This window comes from Neopelma chrysocephalum, unplaced genomic scaffold, assembly GCF_003984885.1.
Source record: "Neopelma chrysocephalum unplaced genomic scaffold, ASM398488v2 Primary Assembly neopelma1_101, whole genome shotgun sequence".
Classification (NCBI taxonomy): domain Eukaryota; kingdom Metazoa; phylum Chordata; class Aves; order Passeriformes; family Pipridae; genus Neopelma; species Neopelma chrysocephalum.
In genome coordinates, this window is record NW_020897764.1 from 752,245 (window position 1) to 765,007 (window position 12,763).

Below are 12,763 nucleotides of genomic sequence, written 5' to 3' on the forward strand. Positions count from 1 at the left end.
GCCTCCTACAGGAGGTTTCCCCCCGATGTTGATGGAAGTAACACTGCCCTGTGTTTGTGCTGCTCGCAGGCCATTTCCTCAGGGCTGGGGAGGAAGGAAACTGTTCTGAGTAGGAGAGAATGCAAACCATATTCCCAGTTTCCTTCACAAAAGGGGCACCAGCTATTGCTGTGCTAAGCAAAAAACTTTATCTGCAGATCAGTTAGAAAAAGTTTAATAGTGACACTTTGGCTGCAGATAAATTATCCCATAACAATGGGGGAGAAAGCACCTCAAGTGGTCAGTTGTGTGAATTTCGCAAGACAGAGCTTGAGAACAGCATTTAATGCTAAAACCTCTGAAAGAATATTTGAAATATTTAAAGCACACAAAGCCAGGTTGTTTCATGAGCACTAAGTTTTGGCATATCTTAATTTTTGTGTTGCTTCAGTATGGGAGAAAATCATGTCCAGTTGTGTCTGGGGTGTCTGTAAATGATTCAGGTTATCTCTTGCTTGGGTTTTTGTGGGGTTTTATGCCCTGGTCAGAGCACAGCTGTTGGTAACTCCTGAGTGATACTCTGATCTTCTCCCTCCAGACTTCACTGGCCAGTGAGAACATATCTCAACCATGGGAAATATTTTTGCAAACCTCTTCAAAGGCCTTTTTGGCAAAAAAGAAATGCGTATTCTAATGGTTGGCCTGGATGCTGCAGGAAAGACAACTATTTTGTACAAACTTAAACTTGGTGAAATAGTAACTACTATTCCTACTATAGGTAAGACTTTCACGTTTCTATAACTGGTTGCTTTGAGATTTGGGTCTTACTGTTTGCAGCAGTGTCTGATCTCAGCTGCCACTCTTGGTTTAAGCGGCTTGTCTGGCAGAACAAACACTTGCCAAAGCCGTGGTGTGAAGGTGGCACAGCCAAATGTTCTACCAGGGATTATGGGATGGCTCTTTCACTCCATCCCCTCTGTCAGTCACTTGTGGAACGAGCCTTAATGGGCCACAGAAGAGCAGTTTGTCTCCTAAGTGAGTTGTGGCATCATGTAAATTAGACTGAGAAGCCGAGGGTAACACCTTTTATTTTTTTTTTTTTGAGGGTGATCAGAGACCTGATTTGCAGTTCTTAAAGCTCTGGGGTTTTAATTTTTTTGAAGCAACATAGTTTGCTCTGCATTTTGTAGCTGCTCAGGTAGCAATTAGAGCTGTTCATTGGTGTGGGGTGATGGTGGGAGTCCCAGACAACCCACGTTTTTCTGCTTTGGGAGCTTCACTGTAGAACTCCGCTTATTTAAACTGATTTAAATTTTAAGATAACTTTTTTAAATGATGACATTCTGAGTGTGACTTGCTAAACACAATAGGCCAGCTATGTTTAACTGAGATTTATGCCACCATTTCTATTTTAGGTTTCAATGTGGAAACAGTAGAATACAAGAACATCAGCTTCACAGTGTGGGATGTGGGCGGCCAGGACAAGATCAGACCCCTCTGGCGCCATTATTTCCAGAACACACAAGGTGAGTCTTACATTTAAATCACAGCTTTCCACAATCTAAACTTTTTTTTTTTTTTAATGCCCTTATTAAGATAATTTTGCAGGTTTCTCGTAAGGGGAATGGAAATATTTATTATTATTATAAAAGGGTGTGTTTGTGTGCTGCTCTGGCTCTTCTCTTAAGCCACTGCAGGTTCAAAGAGGGATGGGAGGAAATCCAGAAACCAGTCTTCCTTGTCCTTGTGACTCAGAGGGAGCTCAGAAGTTTGCTTTCCTTCTGTCAGAGTCACAGCTCTCTGCCCTCACTTCAAAGCAGAGTCTTTACTACAGGTTCTGCAGCCCCAGGAACTGAGAGCTTGTCACTTCTTTCATTGCTGTGCCTTTGTAATGTGCCTGTCTTTGAGTCCTGTCACAGGGTTCCAGGAGTTGCTGCTTCCCTGGAAAATACCAAGTGGTTATGTAGAGGAAGCACCCAAGTTCCGAAAACACAAACACAAACTAACACCAATTTTCACCAGCTTTCAGCAAGAACAGACTTTCTCTCAGACATGACATCACAGTAATAAGAAAGCTGTATTTTTCTCTTCTGTACTGGGTTGTTGTGCATTATTTTCTCTTCAGAGCTTAGTTCTGACCTCCAGATGTGTTCATCATTTGTCAATAACTTCAAATTAATGCTTATTCTGATCGTTTTCTTTTTGCTAGGTCTGATCTTTGTGGTTGACAGCAATGACAGAGAACGTGTGAACGAGGCCAGAGAAGAGCTCATGAGAATGTTGGCAGAAGATGAGCTTAGAGATGCTGTTCTATTAGTGTTTGCTAACAAACAGGTATGCCCAAAAAAGGGGTCTTTCTGTAAGAACTCTTGAAAATGTCCAAAATGCTCATGAGTGCCAGATTTTGACCTCGACAGTCATGTTTTCAGGGCAATAATAGATAAATTCTCAGTAAATGGCCATCTGGGTGCGTTGAAGGCAGCAAACCACACATTAAATTCTCACCTGAAAGAAGCATCTTTCTAAAGAGTCTTGGCTAATAAGACTTCTTGTATTTTCAGTTTTAGGGAAAAATTCTACCAGTTTGATTTTTAAGGTTGATGTGGCTCAAGTACAGCACCTGCCCAAGCTTCCTCCAAACAGAGAGGAAGTCTGGAATGCCAGAACATCGCTGAATTCTTCCCCAAGGGTGTTTGAGGCCTCTGCTGGTGTTGGTGGAAGCACTGGGCTGACTTTTAAAGTCCTTGTGTTGACCTGTGAGCCGAGAGTTCTCCCTTTGATTGCTTGTAAAGGTCTTGGCAGCTTAAACCAAATGTCAAGGACCTTAAACATGGCTAGTAAAGGTAAAGAAGGAGTGACATCCTGCTTCATCATTGCACAGGCTCAGCTGAGAAGGGATAAGAATCCATAAGTCATGTCTAGGAGCAGGAAAGGTGGGCCGTAAACAGGAGATGTGCGCAGCAGAGTAGTAATTTGGGATAAAAGTTGATCTTAAATCGTAAGTGCAGTCACAGAAAAGATTTTGTGAGTGGAAAGTGGCTGAAACAGACCTGGAATTGTAAGCAGGTTTGGATCAGCACTGAGGGGTTTGATGACTCGATCCAAGCATCAGCTGTCTCGCTTCCCTATGAAATATTCCATAATATTTGCTTTTGATGGTGGTGTTAAACCTGTGAGGCTTTTTGTCAGCGCAGGGGAAATAGCTTGAATATCAAAGCAAGCCACTGAGTTCTTCTGAAAGAGAAGTTCTGAGAGCTCTTAACTTTGGTTTTAATGCCTTTAAAGCTGCTGATCAAAGGGTGGGGGCGACAATGACTGTTGTTCCTTCCCCCAGGACCTGCCGAACGCGATGAATGCAGCAGAAATTACAGACAAACTTGGACTGCATTCCCTTCGTCACAGGAACTGGTACATCCAGGCAACCTGTGCCACTAGTGGAGATGGTCTCTATGAAGGACTGGACTGGTTGTCCAATCAGCTCCGAAACCAGAAATGAAACCATAAACCTTCCTCTTCCCTCTTTTTCCACCCCTCCCTCTTATTTCCTCCTACTCGCCCTTCGCTTTACTCTAATGTGGCAAACTGTGCTACTTTGTGGTATTGAGTGCCGGAAGCTGTTTTCATTTCTTTTTTGTCACAGTATATATTGCATCATGCTGTAAATGTGGCAAATACAAGCCTGAAAACAGTTAGGTTTCTTATTTAATGTAAATAGTTTTTGTTTCCAATGAGGCAGTTTCTGGTACTCCTATGCAATATTACTCAGCTTTTTTTATTGTAAAGAATCAAGTCACTGTTTAGTACCTGGAAGGGATTTAATTGGGTTAATAACACAAAGGGTTGCCAGTGGTCCTTGTGCAGTAGAGCTGAATTCGATCTCGGTGGGGTTGTGAGATCTGTGAGATCCATTTTGGTGGTTGGTTTTTAACCTGAATTCTGTATTTTTTTAAATAGACAAGGAAAAGTAAAAACACTTCAGCACACAAACGTTTGACATCGCTTCTGCTGCTCCAGCTCTAACGTGGTGACTCTTGATTCTTTTGAAAGGGTGAAGCAATGATTGACACCCAATTAGCTTCATCTGCTTAACGAACAGATCATGACCGGTAGATCTCTGGCTCTTTCCGTAGCTCGTAGTCTGTGCTCATCTTTGTTCACAACCGTTAAAAGATTTGCTGGGCCTGGTTTAGATGAGCTTTGCAGACTCATGCTAAACATCTGACTTTTGGTTCAGGTGAGATTTCTCGTTTCCATTGGACTTGAATCATTTCCAGAAGTCGACATTTTTAGCCTGTCGTATTTGTCAAAAAGTGTTTTGTACTTTTCTTGTGCGTAAACCACTCCAGGAGGCAAAACCTTTCCACAGGATGCACAGCCTGTCCTAGTCCTGAGCTCTATAGGCAGAAAGTACTGTACTTAACGTAAGAATTGCCATGAAAAACACCAAACATCTATGTATAGTGTCTAGGAAAAACAAACAAACAAACAAAAAGCATGAGAGTTTGGAGAGTCATTCCACTCTAGAAGTATTCAATCCCATTTTGGAACAATCCCATATCTGTATATGTGTGAAAACCCTTGGCATCCCTCATACTGCAAGGTTCAGATTTGCCATCAGAAAAATAAAAAAAAGACCTCTTTACTTTTTCTTTTGTATTTTGATAAACACTGAAGAAGCTGGAGCTGTTAAAACTTTAACTCGAGGAACTATCAGAACTGGTTTATTTAGTGTTGTGGAAACCTTTATTGCTTTCAATACACAATTAGTAATCAACTGTTTTGTATACTTGTTTTCAGTTTTCATTTCGACAAACAAGCACTGTAATTAAAGCTATTAGAATAAAATCTCTTAACTATTTCATGTTTTTTATGCCTTGCTGTTCATTCGATCATCTTGGCAGAATCATGATATACTTGTTGAATAAAAAGTTTCATGAAACTTGCACTGGTATCGTGTTGTTTGTATCATCTTTGTGCAGGGCCGTGTGCTGGATCCAAACCCAGCCACAGTTTGCATGGAAATTTGAGGATATCTCCTGTATTTCCCAATTAATTTCCCATTGCTAGTTGGAATCCTGCAGGTGAAGTGGTGGGTGGAGTTGGGCTCTGCTGGAGTCACTTCGTTGCCTCAAGGGATCCCTTGAGCTTCTTTGGTTGCCCCATCACTTCCCTCATTAGATTGTTCCTCCTGCTGATCCCATTTAATAACAGGATCTGTGAATTAGCAGTTTTGTGGAGGAAAACAGGAATTCTGCCTTCCTAAACTCTCTGTTTTGCATTTTTCCCTTCTGCAGTCCCCTCTGGATCCGGGACAGAGCTCCTCCTCCTCCTCCTCCCAGCTGATCCTCCTGCCTTCCCTGTCAGCTGCAGCTTCTCCTGGATGGTCACGCTCGGGCTGCTGGCCAGGAACTGGCTGTTTTCCTGGCTGGAGCTGCAGCAGATTCCCCAGGACACAGGCTGGAAAGCTGTAGGATGACAGGTTAGATGCAGGTTAGAGAGTGAATTCCCAGCAGGGAAACCTGGGGTCCTGGATGGGTAACAGGGACTGTGGCTGTAAAGGGTAAACAGCGCTGGGCAAACGGGGATCCCAAACCTCCTGGGAGTCAGGCTGGTCACCCTTTGGAATGTCAAGCTCTGAATCAGGATTTTTGCATCCCTAATAGGGCAGGACATCTCTGTGTTCCTGTTCTGGGAGGGAATTGAATGTGAAGGGGCAGCTGGGATAGGATCCTGCTCCTCTGCGCACAATTTGCTGTGGAAAACACAGGGAATGTGCTGATGTTACGGGAGCTGTGCTCTGCCCTCTGCTCTGGGCTGGACTGGCCCCTTGGGAATTTTGGCCACCCAGGGGAAAGGATCCTGCCCAGTCCCCCCCAGAACCGGTGCAGCAGCTGAGCAAGGAGGGTTTTGGGGCGAGCAGCCCTTCAGTGGGGCCTGGCTCCTTCACACCCCCCTCACCCTCAGTTTTGGCTTATCCATATTTCTCAAACTGTTTTACTCAGGTCTTGGAGTGTGAAATAGGAAGAGGGGAGAGCTGTGATGCAGGAGAGGCAGGAGAAAGCTCAGGAGAGCTGAACTGAGCCGGGACAGCTGTGCCATGGCCCTGCTGGCATCATGCTTGGCACATCAGCACCTCTGGCACTGGCTGGGACTTGTGTGGAGCTGTGAGTCCAGCTCTGCCCAGAGCATCCATCCCTTCTGCTTGGGAGATGAAGGCAGGGAAAGCAGGAGCCCCTGGAAGGAGCAGGACACTGGGATTTGTGGTTTTTCTTTCTCTGCTCCCTGTGGTGTTTTCACTCTCCCACAGTTCCCTTTCCAGGCTGTTGCTCCCAGCACCGAGTTTCCATGAAGCATAGCCCTGCTCCACCATCCCCATCGCTGCCCTGCCCTGGGATGCTCCCAACAGGCTCCAGTTGCATCCAGGATCCCCGAAACCACCAGGAGGGTGACCCTGAGCTCAGCCTGGTGAGCACCAGTAGGGTCAGAGCCCCCAGCTAGGGAGTGGCTTAGGGCCACCTCACTCCTCCTGCCATCCCTGGATCTGGAGCTGCTCAGACCACGAGGAACAGCCCTGTGACCCTGCCAGGAGTTTGTCACCCCCCCAAAACAGCCTCTTGGTGTTGGGGGATCCCCGAAGGTCGCGGCTGCTCCGCAGCCTCTCCCGCTGCCCGTGCCCAGCACGTGCTCATGGCCGGGGAGGGACGTGGGACAGAAGGGCTTTGTCAGCTCCTCACCCCAATCCCGCTGGGCCTTTGTCCACCAAGACACACAAACCCTCCCTGTCTTAAATTGCATCATTAATTACACAAATGAGGCCCTTGTGCTTGGCACGGCCCTGCCGGACCCAGCGACGCTCCGGAGCTGCTCGGGACAACCCCTTCCCATTCACAGCAGTGTTCCTACTTACTGATGTGAAATTCCCTTTTTTCAGTGCACCCAGGACATAAATACTCATGTTTTGAGGGTTTAAATCCTCAAACAGAGTTTGCTGCTCCCTGGGGTGGGTGGATGTGGCCAGGGGAAGACGCTCCGGTCCCATCCATCTCCCCGGCAGCCAAGGAATTATTTCAAATGTCCAAGGCCAGGCTGGATGGGGCTTGGAGCAACCTGGGATAGTGGAAGGCGTCCCTGCCCATGGTAGGGAGGTGGAACAGGATGAGCTTAAAGGTCCCTTCCATGCAGCTGTGAATTTAGGGAATGTTTAAGGAAAACTCTCTTCCAACCACTGTGCTGGCAGGCACTCGAGGGCAGGGGAAGAAGATAAAAAACATAATAATAGTAATAGTAATAATAATAATAATCTCTTCCAAAGTCTCTGTACACAGACATGAGGTATCCATAGCATTTCCAGCACCACAGCTGGAACCATCCCAGCACCAGCCCCCACCCCACAGCATCTGTGCTAAATCCTGCCTGGATGGATGGATGGATCCAGGGAGTGAGAAGGAGGGGGCCCAGGCACCTGCTGCCCCCAGGGGTGGGCAGGGGCTGCTGGCATCACAAACTTAATGCCCTTTGCCAGACTCTGCGCCTGCAGAGCTGCAGCTTTTTTAATGTAACCACCTTAAAAAATATAAATCCTATGTGGGATCTCCCTGGAACGATCCCGGGATCCCTCTCAGTCCGAGCTGGTGTCGTGGCGCTGCCTGACCCCGCGGGATGGGGGGGTCCTGCTCCTGCTCCTCTTCCTGCCCCTGTGCCTCGGGGACGGGTGGTGGCTGCGGCTGTCCCTGTCCCTGCTCCGGCTCCGCTTCCGCCCGGAATGCCGCCCCGAATCCCTGCTGCTCCCAGAGGAATCCGTGTCGTGCCGGCGTCGGCTGCTGTGCCGCGATGTCTCCGAGTGCTGATGTGTTTTCCTTCGGTGGTGCCTGCGGGGAGAGAAGGGTGAGTGACAGCAGGGACACCGGGGACACCTACAAGGTGATTCTGGAGGTGAAAAAGGGATTTTGGTGTGCCAGACCACATGGCTTTCCTAAATCCTTCATCCCATTTTCCAGTAGTGATGCCCCAAGACCAGGGCTCAGCCCCCAGCCCAGCTCATACCTCTTTTCCCGATCTGGAGAAGAATCGGACGACGATGGGGCAGTGTCCTTCTTGGGATGCTTGTCCTTGTCTTTCTTCTTCTCCTTCTTATGTTTCTTCTTTTTCTTCTTCTTTTTCTCCTTTTTGGATTTTTTGTTGCTCTCTGGTCTGCAGGGAAGAGATGAAGCACTGAGAATGCCTGCCCTGTACATCCCTCTGGCTCCTCCAAAAACTCATCCTCATCCCTCCCTCCAGGCACATCCCACCACATCCCTTGGCCAAGGAGAAAACCACAGAAATAAAAAACAACAAAGGGGTTTTGGGGGGAAAGCAGAGTTTTTCAGGCAGATGCAGAATAAACCCGATGCCGAAGGGAGCCATGGAAGCATTTTGCAAAATATTCCCTGCAAAAACCAGGCCATTTCAAGTGGTTTCCTACCAAAGTGGGAAAACTCACCGTTTCTCCTCCACTTTCTCTTCCTTCTCCTGCTTCTTCCTGGAGCCAGATGTCTCAGGGCTGCTGGAGACTTTCTGGTGCTAGGGTTGAAGAGGGGAGGAAAACAGGGAGCAACTCCATGAGCCCATAGCTTTGAATTACAAGAAAAAGGGATTTTTTTCCCCCTTTAAAAGTTAAATTTGAAAAAAATGAAATAAAATTAAATGAAATCTGGGAGAAAAATTAAAGCCCCACAAATTAACTCAGGAGACAGGGAGCTCCTGCAGGTCTCCGTGCTACAACGCCCAGGTTGGTTTCTAAATAAATATTTAAATATTTTAAATTAAAATATTCCATTTTTTTGCCTTTTTCCACCTCTCTTTTAACCTCCCAAGGACAACACAACCAGTGCTGTACCGTGAAGACAGAGAGCCCCATCTTGGCCGCCTCCTTGTCCTCCTTGGAGAGCATCACCCGGCCGGCACTGCCACTGTGAAGAGACCACACAAAAAAAAGCTTAAAAAAGGTAAAATCAAAAAATCTGATTGCCCAGGAATTGGTGTGGGATCCCCCCGTGTCTCTCTCCATACCTGGAGCTGCCCAACCCCACCACCCGATCCACATCCTTGTCGTCCCGCTCGGCGCCCTCTCGTTTGCAAACCTCAGCCAGGTCCTGTGGGAAGGGGAGGGGAAAGAGTGTCCTGGCCGTGTCCCCCCTCCCAAAAAAGAGCCAAGGGGAGGGGACACCCCCCAGGGATGGGGGGGGACACACGCTGCCCCCATTACCTCCTTGCTGAGGCCCGTGGGCTGCCTCTTCACGTTCTTGTAGCCCCTACAAAAACAGAAGCGGGTGATGCGTGTGGGGGAGAGGCTTTGCACCCCCTGTTTTTGGGGTGTGTTTGGGGGGGGGGGGGGGGGGACTCACAGTGCTGCCATCATGGCCTCCTGCTCGGCCAGGCGGACGGCAGCCAGCTCTTCCTCCCGGGATAACGGCGGGGCCGTGTCCTTCTTGCCCTTGGCGTACCAGGTCAGGTCCTTCCCCTTCTGCCAGCGCCCCACCGGCGCCATCAGCGAGTTCCCTGTGGGGAGAAACACCCCCAAAAACCTCCACCTGCACCCTAAAACCACACTGGGGTGAGCAGAGAGGGTGGATTTGGGCAGGACCAGCCCTTACCCAGGTAGTTCTCGCGCTGTTTGTCCGTCTTCACATCCTCCCAGCTGAACTGGTCCTGGCCCCCCCGGACCCCGCCCCGGGACGAGCCGAACATGGTGCCAGACCCCACAGCAGATCTGGGGAGGGGTTGGTGACCTGCAAAAAGGATTTACCCGCCCTGGGTCCCCCGTGCAGCCCTGGGGAGGCTCCTGGATTTGGGGGAAGCAAATGTTGCCCCCCAAGGGTGGGTGGGGGAACCAAAGCCTTGGTTGTATAACCCTGAGGTGGGGCGTGCGTGGCCTGTAGGGGGACTCACGGCCTGGGAGGGGGTTGCAGGGTGAGGTTCGGGGCTGGAAGGGGAGGAGTTTATGGACTGGAGGTGTTCACTGTCTGGGAGGGGGTTGTGGTCTGGAGGTGGGGGGGGGTTACAGGGTGGTGGGAGGTTTCAGGGCTGGAGGGAGGGGGCGCTCGGGGGGGGGAGGGGGGACGCAGGGCCAGAAGGGGGGGGAGATCACAGCCTGGGGGGTAATCGTGATCTGGCAGGGGGTTGTAGGGCCAAGGTGGGGCAGGAGGGTCAGGGGCTATTGAGGGCTGGAAGGAAGGGGTGGTCAGGGCCTGGGACAGGGTAATTACAGGTTTGAGCGGTTGGGGAGGCAGTTACACGGCCTGGAGGGAAGATCGTTGCACGGCCTGGGGACGGGGGCGGTTCATCGTCTGTGGGGACAGTTCCAGGGTCTGGGAAGGGGTTGAAGGGCCGGAATGGGGAAGGGGGGTGAGGAGAGTTCATGGCCTGGGGAAGGGGTCTGTGTTTGGGAGGGGGTTGCAGAGTCGAGGGGGAGGTTGTTCACGGCCTGGGGGTGGTTCAGGGTCGGGATCTGGGAGGGGGTTCCGGCCTGGTGAAGTCACAGGGCCTGTGGGGCTGCAGGGCCTGAGGGGGGGGGGTGCTCGTCCCGGGGGCGTGTGAAGCACCCGGGGGGGGGGGGGCCCCTCCCCCGGCATGGGGGGAGTGCGAGAAACAGGCGGGCGCGACCCGCGGGGTCACACACGGACCCTCCAAACCCCCCCAAATTCCCCCAATCCGCCGCCGCTCCCCTCACGCACCTCCGGCCGCCGCGCGCGCCCGCCCCGGCGCTACCACCGCGGGCACGGGCGGGGGGGGGACGGGCCGGGCGGTACCACCGCCCGCCCAGCGCGGGGGGAGCTCCGCGGAACCGCGCCGGGACCACACGGCTTTGGTTGTTGGTTGGTTGGTTTGCTTGTTTATTTATTTATTTATTCTGCGTTCACTTCTTCCAAAACTTCTTGTAGGTCTCCAGGTCGATGCCCTCGAAGGTCTCCTCGGTCTTGGGCTTGGGTTTGCCGGGGAACTGCCGGCGCAGACGGGCCCTGCGCTCGGCCTCGGGCAGCGTGGTGCTGTCCAGCGGCAGCTGGGGACATGGGGACACAGCATGAGACACCGGGACGCAGCGGGAGACACAGGGACACGGTGTGAGACCCACCCCAGGACATGATGCAAGACCCCTGGGACATGGTATGAGACCCCAGGATGTGATGTGAGACCCCAAAGACATGACATGAACCTCCTGGGACATGGTGTGAGCCCCCCAAACACAGGGCATGAGCCCCAGGACACAGCATGAAACTCTGGGACACAGCACAAGACCTTGGTGGGCATGACATGAGCCCTGGGGACACAGTGTGAGACCCTTGGGACATGGCATGAGCTCCCCAGGACAAGGCATGGCCCCCCCAGGACTACAGGGTGACACCCTGGGAACAAGGTGTGAGATCCCAGGGACACAGAATGAACCCTCTGGAATATGCTGTGAGCCTCCAGGGACGTGGGGTGAGACCCCAGGACATGGTGAGAACCCTCTGGGACAAGGTGTGAGACCCTGGGGACACAGTGTGAGCCCTGTGGGACATGGCATGAGACCTCAGGACATGGTGTGAACCCTGTGGGACATGAGGTGAGTCCCTGGGGACACAGTGTGAGCTCTGTGGGACATGGTGTGAGACCCTGGGGACATGGGATCAGCCCTGTGGGACACAGTGTGAGCCCTGTGGGACGTGGCATGAGACCCCAGGAGATGGTGTGAACCTTCAGGGACATGGGATCAGCCTTGTGGGACACAGTATGAGCCCTGTAGGACATGCCATGAGACCCCAGGACACAACACGAGCCCCTCAGGACATGGTGTGACCCCCCTGGAACACGACACGAGTCTCCCGTGCCCACCCTCGCCCCCATCCTGCCCCATCTCCCTCCGTCCCCGTACCATGAGGATCCTCTTGGGCTCCTGGTAGCGCAGGCGGGTGGTGGAGCCGTCGGTGCCCACCAGCAGGACGGGGTAGAGGCGCCCGTAGTGCTGCCGGTGCAGGTGGGACACGGAGGCGCGGTTGGAATTGCTGCGGGTGGAGGCGGCCAGAGGGAGCCGGGACACGGCACAGGGGTACAGGACACTGTGGGAACAGGGACACACGGGCAGGTGTCACCGTGGGGGTGATGTGAACCTCCGTCCCACAGCACAGACCTGGTGCTGTCCCAGGGGGTCCCAGACCCCACACGCTCACCTCAGGGCCCGGCTCGCGGCCATCCCAGCACAGGTGGGAGACTCGGGACCCCCACGGAGCACACGGAGCAGGGGACACAGCCCAGGGACACCCTGGGGACAAGGAGAGAGCTCCTGGGGTGACACTGGTGTTCCCATCACAGGGAGAGCCTCAACATCCCTTCCCCGTCGCAGCTTCTGGCAGGGTTTGGCTCTGCTATGGCTTCCCCCCCCCCCATAATGGTTCGGCCCCGCTTCCCCCCATCCCGATAATGGTTCAGCCCACGACCTCCACCCCGCGCCCCCATCATGGTTCAGCCCCCACCATGTCCCCCTCCTCATAATGGTTCAGCCCCACCACGTCTCCCCCCTAACCCCATAATGGTTCAGCCCCAAACTGTTTCCCCCTCATCGCCATAATGGTTCAGCCTCACCACGCCTCCCCCCGCCCCGCAATAGTCCAGCCCCGACTCCCCACACCCCCCCATGGTCCCCCCCCCCCCCTTCCCCCCCCCCCCCACATCCCCTCATGGTTCAACCCCATCCCCGCTCACCGCCCTCCCCCCGCCCGCTCGCGCCCTTGGTCCGTCCCGCCGCCGCGGCCGCGCGCTCCGCCCGGCC

At 52.3% G+C, this 12,763-nt stretch overlaps 3 protein-coding genes across 5 annotated transcripts; 1 reads left to right on the forward strand and 2 right to left on the reverse strand.

Moving 5' to 3' along the window:
• The first annotated feature begins 544 nt into the window (after positions 1–544).
• ARF1 (ADP ribosylation factor 1) lies at positions 545–4,918 on the forward strand. Its single transcript, XM_027695556.1, has 4 exons — positions 545–757; positions 1,395–1,505; positions 2,189–2,313; positions 3,314–4,918. The coding sequence occupies exons 1-4, from the start codon at positions 610–612 to the stop codon at positions 3,473–3,475; spliced, it is 546 nt and encodes a 181-aa protein (XP_027551357.1). The 5' UTR covers positions 545–609; the 3' UTR covers positions 3,476–4,918.
• Positions 4,919–7,258: 2,340 nt separating this feature from the next.
• Positions 7,259–10,765, reverse strand: CUNH1orf35 (chromosome unknown C1orf35 homolog). Of its 2 annotated transcripts, none has more exons than XM_027695555.1 (9): positions 10,692–10,765; positions 9,612–9,746; positions 9,363–9,516; positions 9,224–9,269; positions 9,028–9,110; positions 8,855–8,927; positions 8,459–8,538; positions 8,023–8,169; positions 7,259–7,847 (listed from the first exon to the last, which is right to left on the reverse strand). In XM_027695555.1, exons 2-9 carry the CDS (start codon positions 9,703–9,705, stop codon positions 7,598–7,600), a joined length of 927 nt encoding a protein of 308 aa, XP_027551356.1. In that variant the 5' UTR covers positions 9,706–9,746; positions 10,692–10,765; the 3' UTR covers positions 7,259–7,597. The 2 variants fall into 2 exon arrangements, with proteins under 2 accessions (XP_027551356.1, XP_027551355.1); XM_027695554.1 differs by lacking the exon at positions 10,692–10,765 and adding an exon at positions 10,224–10,375.
• A 68-nt stretch (positions 10,766–10,833) lies between these two features.
• MRPL55 (mitochondrial ribosomal protein L55) lies at positions 10,834–12,743 on the reverse strand. 2 transcript variants are annotated; one of them, XM_027695559.1, is made up of 4 exons: positions 12,700–12,743; positions 12,165–12,256; positions 11,870–12,053; positions 10,834–11,017 (listed from the first exon to the last, which is right to left on the reverse strand). In XM_027695559.1, exons 2-4 carry the CDS (start codon positions 12,185–12,187, stop codon positions 10,874–10,876), a joined length of 351 nt encoding a protein of 116 aa, XP_027551360.1. In that variant the 5' UTR covers positions 12,188–12,256; positions 12,700–12,743; the 3' UTR covers positions 10,834–10,873. The 2 variants fall into 2 exon arrangements, with proteins under 2 accessions (XP_027551360.1, XP_027551359.1); XM_027695558.1 differs by lacking the exon at positions 12,700–12,743 and having other exon boundaries at positions 12,165–12,379.
• Positions 12,744–12,763: the final 20 nt, after the last annotated feature.